The sequence below is a fragment of the Cryptomeria japonica genome, chromosome 3, assembly GCF_030272615.1.
Source record: "Cryptomeria japonica chromosome 3, Sugi_1.0, whole genome shotgun sequence".
Taxonomy (NCBI): domain Eukaryota; kingdom Viridiplantae; phylum Streptophyta; class Pinopsida; order Cupressales; family Cupressaceae; genus Cryptomeria; species Cryptomeria japonica.
In genome coordinates, this window is record NC_081407.1 from 417,977,767 (window position 1) to 417,985,476 (window position 7,710).

General features: G+C 31.0%; 1 protein-coding gene across 1 annotated transcript; it reads right to left on the bottom strand.

Annotated features, from left to right (window-relative positions):
* Positions 1-1,429: 1,429 nt before the first annotated feature.
* LOC131070462 (thiol protease SEN102) lies at positions 1,430-3,983 on the bottom strand. The gene is made up of 4 exons (XM_058006024.2): positions 3,441-3,983; positions 3,040-3,275; positions 2,010-2,150; positions 1,430-1,912 (listed from the first exon to the last, which is right to left on the bottom strand). The coding sequence occupies exons 1-4, from the start codon at positions 3,895-3,897 to the stop codon at positions 1,604-1,606; spliced, it is 1,143 nt and encodes a 380-aa protein (XP_057862007.2). The 5' UTR covers positions 3,898-3,983; the 3' UTR covers positions 1,430-1,603.
* Positions 3,984-7,710: the final 3,727 nt, after the last annotated feature.

Consider the following 7,710-nt stretch of genomic DNA (forward strand, 5'->3'; position numbering starts at 1 on the left):
TTTATTGGGATATTTATATATGATAATTTATTCTTCAATATAATTGTCTATATTTTTTCTAGCCAAAACATTCATCAATGTAATCTTGTTAGCACCATTAACTTTAACAAAAGCCATAAGAATGTTTAGTCAATATTTCTCATTTACATCATATAATAGCCTTATTTGATTTGTTATAAACCCTACCATTTCATTTCTTATGTGCAAAGAAAACCTTTACAATGCTACTTATATGAGATGAACATTTCTATCATAAAGATCATTATATAAAAGTCTAAAGAAAAGAAAAACTAGTCATTTTGTAAGAAGCATTAATTGATAAGGGCACATCATAAATTTTTGACATCACTTTAATTATAAATATAACATTTTTTCATATGAAACTTTCTTAATTATCAAGATCATTTGAAATACTTTGAGATGAAATATGCATTTTAATCAACAACTACAAATGTCCAACACTTACCATTATAGAAAATTAAATATACAACTAAAAAAATCAATATGTAAAATACTAACTACAAATGTCCAACACTATACCATTAGAGAAAATTAAATATACAACTAAAGAAATCAATATGTAAAATACTAAAATATTATATGTAAATAAAATCATGTATAGCTACATTTTTTTAACTTTTAAAAGGAAAGTTGTATTATAAAATTTATGTGTTGGATGGATTAAACAAGGCATGCTAATTAGTGCCATATAGATTTGGTAGGCATAAAAATAAAAATATTTTATTTTCTAAGATCCAAATTTTATAACACTAAAATTTCAAAAAATACTTAAAAAATAAATAAATTATATAATAATAGTCAATTAGCCAAAACAACCTTTTAATTGGAGATGTAAAAGACTTTTCGTACCTTTATAAAAAGAAAATTAACAATAAATGAATTGGAAGAAATAATTTGTAAGACATTCTATTTTGACATGACCCTCAATCCCTATCATACATGTTGCGTATTAGCTAAACATATGATTAAATGATATATTATTAATTTTATTTTATATACACTAACCTTAAATTTGATGATTGTATGACTATATATTACTATTTTATTTTAAAAATATTGTATAGGTTTTGGATGTGGTTGAATTTTTTATTATATTATGATAAATATATTCAATTTATATATGATTTAGAACTAATTTTTCTTTTAAATCTTTTAAAAATTACTTCGAATAGATAACTATTAAAAAAGTGCTTGACAGGCACGATCGACCGTCAAATTTAGATTTTTATCACTCATCTCTGCGAACTCTTTCATTCCTTCTATACTTTCCTCTCTGTAAGTTTAGTGATTCGACCCGTAACTGATTGTAATGGGCCAAACGTTTTCCAACCTCAAATTCTTTTCTTAAAAATATCAAGACTAAGAATATGCAGATCTGATCGTTGCAAATCCTTTGGGACCAATCCAATTACCCAGAAATAAAAATGCATATATATATACAATGCAAGGGATTACATTTCTGCCCAGGTGTTAGCTTATCAATAGCCACCATGGATTTTGAAGAGAGAAACATAAAGCTAAGGATTTCTAGCAATCTATACTAATGTTTATAGCACTAAATGGTGAGACCACCCAGAGAATTTCAGACAGAGGAATGCTGGGGACCAGATTTCCTTCCCAGAGAGAAGCTTTCAGTCTTGGTGACAATTGAAGAAGGATCAGGGCTGGTTTTGACAGGATATGAAGCCTCCATGTTAATACCACACAATCCCTCTTCCTTGTCAATTCCCCTCTGCATTTTGATGTATCCCTCCTCTCCCCAGTCTGCTCCCCATGAATTCTTCACAATCCAGTACTTGACAAGATCTCCATATTCATCTTTCTCCTCCCCAAATCCAACTACTGCCACTCCATGATCCAGGTCGGTGCCACATTCTCCACTGAACACACCCTGCAGACAATTTTTTTTCACAAAAAATCAGGACAATTTATGTCAAATGAAATCTAGGACAGAGTTAAGGGTGCTTTAATGGTGTTGGGGGGCTTGCCTTCCAGTAAAATTGAAACTCGGGACCTCCTGCTTCAATGGCCACTGACACTGGCTGGTGAGCCACTGCTTTCATCAGAGCCTCGTCACTGTTTGCAGGCACATCTTCATACCCATCGATCACTGCAGCATGAGAATTCTTCTGCAATTTGGGAAAACTTTTATCAATCATTCAAGTTCATCAGCAAAAGCATATAAGAAAAATACAGTCAATCGATTTATGTTTCATGAGTAGTGTGATATGAGTAGATAGACTGCTTGACATTTATCATATCTAGTTAATCGTTAACAAGCAACAAGCATCTATTCTAATATGAATCATATTTCATGAGTAGTGATTAACAAGCAACAAGCACCTATTCTAATATGAATCATATTTCATGAGTAGTGATTAACAGGCAACAAGCACCTATTCTAATATGAATCATATTTCATGAATAATGATTAACAAGCAACCAGCACCTATTCTAATATGAATCATATTTCATGAATAACAGACAACAAGCTATTAGAATCATTCATAAGAACGGATTTTCTCATGAATAGTGATTCATAAGAACAGATTATGTGATTCATAAGAACGAATTATGTATCAACTTATATTTCATTACTAGTGAGTCATACGTATCTATATTCCGACATAAGTATTATATTTCATTAGTAGCGGGTCATAAGTGTCTATTTTCTGACAAGTATTATATTTCAGTAGTAGCGGTCGTAAGTATCTATTTTCTGACATAACATTTTCGTTATCCAGAGAGATCAGTACTACTCCTTTTACTAATACGTACTACTTAAACAACATCCAATCTTAAACATACTACTCCTATTACACTCTACTTAATCATTATACAGTCTTAAACATACTTAACCATAGAGTTTCGCCTTTTGTACTTGGATTAAACTCACAGACTTGCTGTCCCATAATTTAACCTATTGCTAAGAACACCACCTACATGAAAAGGAAACAAATTGGTTTTTATCTGATCAATTTTTTTCCTCATTATGTTCCAATTAAAATTGAATCCTACCCTTATTATGTCACATTGTCCATCTTCTGCCGTGTAAGGATAATCTCCTTCAGTATTGATACCACCATTCTCTATTATAAACTGGAAGGCATAGTCCATGAGACCTCCATTGCAACCCTGGTTCTTCTTCTTATCACAGTCGACAAGTTCCTGCTCAGACAAGGGAACCAGCTTCCCTGACTTTATTTGATTGATGCCTTCCACAGCTACAACAGTGGAAAAAGCCCAGCAACTCCCTGCACCATTAAACCCAAAAGTAAAACACAATTGAATCAATCCTGGTATGTAAATAAAATGTGCCCTAAAAGTAAGCAATCCACATATCATTTGTCAAACTCCATTAAAATTTATCATGTGAAAAAGAAGCAAGAGAACAAATGAAATCTATAAATGAACAGTACCACAAGTTCCTTGATCCTTAACATGTGTAACAGCACCCTTCTCCCTCCAGTCCACAGACCTGGGAAGCTCCCCTGCATTTGCATTTGCATAGGAGAAAGGCTTCCTTTCACCATCATTTCTCTTCAATCTGGAACTAGCATAGGCAGCCTTGAATTCCTGGTTGCTAAGATCAGCAAACTTATTGAGCCTAAGCTTGTAGGGACCATTCCTTTGGTTGATCTCATCAATGAATCTCAAATTATCTTTGAATATAGCAAACCTCAGAACTTTTTCTCCCATATCATTGCTACTGGAATTTCTTCCATAGTGAAACAACCATCTCTCATAAAGATCCCACATGGTTTTTTCAGACTGGAGATCCCCATTTGTGAATCCCGCATTCTTGTCATTGATAGCAATTGCACTGCCAACTAAGAAGAGCAACAGGAGCCCCACAATTGACACCATGGCGGCCATCAATGAAGCAAGGCAGGGGAAAGAGGAGGAAGAGATTGGAAACGCAAATTTGAATTTTGATGAGTGAGAGGCACTGCAGAACCAATGAAATGGCCCCCCTTTTATAGAAAATTGGGAGGACCCATGGAGGGAATTCACATGGGATTTGGGTCCCGCTTCGGGGGAAACGTAAGACTGCATTCATACCGAAGCAATCAGATCATTTTCTACTGGCGGGAATACCGGTCACTTTACTTAACCGTCAAGCCCTGTCTATAATTGGCCAGGAATTTTGCAGCCGCCCTACCCAGCAAATAGAAATCAACCGACAGTTGTCTCATACCAGTGCCTTTCATTTTATGAGTAAACATGTTTTAGTTTAAGCTTTTCAAGTTAAATTTAGGTTGCTGTGAAATTGGGGGAAATTGACGGTTCACAGAATTTCAAATTTCAAATCTGATCCTCAGTCAGTGTACCATGTTACCTGATAAAAAAAGAAAAAATGAAGACTGGTAGGTGGTCTAGGGATGTGAGATAGTGTGAACAATTTTTTTTAAGAGTAGTGATGTGGGAAAAAAGCAAGTAGAAAAATATAATGTTATATTATTCAATCTATTATATTAAGCTTATATAGAGATTGAAATCAATTTGAGAACAAAAACAAATTTATTGTTCAGTTAAGAACTAATTTCTATTAGCTCAAATAAACACAAATAAATGGGCGAAGTCTAAAGAAGAATGGGAAGAGAGGGTTTGTATTTCATTCTTAAATTTTTAAGATGTACATACATTTAGAGTAAATGTGAGTAAACATCAAAATTAATGACATTAGATTTCCACAATCCATTATGTTGACAATCTGCTATTTTGGATTTGATTGTGTGAGAGCTTTTAGCATCAACATTTTGGATCAAACTGAGTGATCTACCATTGGGATGAAAGAGTGCATAAGGAGAAGAAAAATAGATCACCTAGTGTGATCCGAAATGTTGATGCTAAAATATCTCACACAATCTAATCCAAATAGCAGATCATTAAAACATTAAAAGTGAATTCCATAATAGTATTATTTACTAAAAAGACATTAAATGGATGGGGAGAGTTGTTAACTCAAATTAGTAAGATGAGGAATAGTCGTATAAAGGATGTCTCCTATCCTATGAATCTCTAAATAATTGTAGCCACTAACAGAATAAATAATCTCATAAAACATTCAATATTTTAGATGCAATTAAAATTATTTCATTTTATTTTTTTATTAAAAATACCATGTTTTTCTATTCTATTAATAAACAATAAGAAATATTAAATAAAATTTTAATAAATACATAATGAACAAGAATTGTAGAGCACTAGTTTGAAGTAAGAAAACAAGTAGGAAAATATAATATTATATTACTCAATAGGCTGAAATTAAATTGAGAGAAGTAATCCATATTGTTGAGCTAAGAAATAATTCCTATAAATTTGAATGGAGAGGAATAAATCGATAAAACTTATAGAAGAATGGGAAGAGAGAATTGCTATTTGCACTTTAGGTTTGGTATAAATGGAGGAACATTTGGTTCTTGAATTTCAAAGTTTAAAGACTGAGAGTATTTTGAGAAAACATTACACTTGGTTCTATAAAGAATTAGTTAGGAAAAGTGGATCAAAAGAATGGAGAGAGTTGTTAACTTATATTTGCAGGAGAAGTAGTCTTATAAAGGATGTCACTTGTCCTATGAATCTCTAAATAATTAGATCAATTGATGCAATTAATAATCCTATAAACTATTCAATCTTAGATAAAATTTAAATTATTTCATTACATTTTTTAATTAAAAATTCACATTAAAAATGTCATATTTTGCTATTCTATACATAAATAATTAAAAATATTAAATATATATTTTAATTTTATTTCATTTCTTTAGAGAAAATCATGTATATCAAGAGAGTTATGCTTTAAGATGAAAATTCTTAAAGATTTAGAATCAAATTTGATTGTAAATTTAATCTTTTTCAAAATGGTAAAAGAAAAAATTATATATATAATAAGAACAAAATATTTTGTTAAAGAATTATATCTTCATAAGTTATTTTACACATGCTTATATTATAATTTTCAATAATTGTAAATGTATTAATTCTATTAAGAAATTTAATGATAATGTTAATAAAATATATAATGCAATTGTAAATGTATTATTTAAAAAAACTTTTAACTTTCTTCATTTTTTATTGTATAAAATATTAAATAATTTAAGTTTTCAAATATCTTGTATATTAATTATATAAATTTTATTGGGTGATTTTTGTAAACTGGGGAAGTTCACAAAATTGTGGATTGAATCTCTCCTAATTGTAAGAGAAGGCTCCCCCTTTACTTACTACTCTCTCTATTTGGAACACAAATTTAACTATGAATCATATTCTAAACTTGGGCGGTACATAATCTTATTCTCTCTTTAGAATATACTTTATTCTTTCCTCTTTTTTCATGAGATAATTTACAATGCGAAGTAGTAATGATTAATATAACTTCAAAGTTACAAAGAAATAAATTAGAACATACGAATGTAAAATACAAATTGTAGTCACAAAAATTTGTCCACTTAATTAAACGAATATTTAATATTTATTTGATTATTTAATCATCAGTCATCAGTTAATTAAATTAATATTTAATTAATTCATCCTCAAACTCTTCTCCTATTAATTAAATAAATTATTCAATTTATTTAAATTAATTCATTAAGTCACACTCAAAATCAATTAAATGAATAAAACACATTTAATTAATTTAACCCCCTTTCCTCTTTTAAATAAATAATAAAACATTTATTTAAATCCCTAAACTACCCCCCACTTGCATTCTCCTACAAATGCAAGTTGCACCTATTTTGGTTGAAATAAAGTAATTTTATTTTAATTAAAATCTCATTTTCCCTCACCCACCAAACCCACTTGCATTCTAAACCCATTCTAGATTCTTCTAAACCATTCCTAATTAGCCTAAACCCATCCCCTAATTATTCTCACATTCCTAAGCAACTTGAAGTCATTTCTCAAAGCCTCCAAAGTCTTTGAAAAACATTAAATGCTTTATGTCTCCAACAAGTTAATCCCTAAAATCTTCCAAACCATTAATGGTTCTTACATAATCATTTATGGCTCTTACATAACCATTAATGGTTAACTCAACTCACCCACATGGTTAGGGACTTTCCCTCTAACTCAACATCCATTTAACTCATGGGTCTATTCAAGCATTCATTGCTTTGACCATGGTTATCCCCACTAACTCTTGCACAAGAGTTTGTCCATTGGATAAAAGCATTATTCATTGGATAAAGGCTTTATTCATTCAACTCAAGCCTAACCTTACCTCCCAAGCTAACCTTCATGTCATCTCAAGCATTTAATGCTTCTTCCCTCTCCTCTGAAGCCATCTCATGATGACATTTGTCATCTTGGGATTGGGTTGAAAACCCTCACATGGATCATAAACTCATCAATCCTGACCCTTGTTGAGATTACTCAATCTCAACCATCCCTTTTTCTATTTTTCCTATAATTAGAGCCCATTTCCTTCATAACCAGATCCAGAAAACTTGTATGCATCTAACCTATACTAAAATTGAGAGAGCATTTAGGAGAAAATCATATCTAAATTATTATTTTGGCTAAAATCAATATAGATTAATTAGGTATTTTCTCATATCTAGTTTGCTTGCATTTGCATAGTCTTTTATCTTCATTATTCATAAATCTTGAATCTCCATAAGACATCCATAGTAGTGCAAAAAGCTGAGGGCTACACTCATGTGGAACTTGGAAAGGAGAGGAACA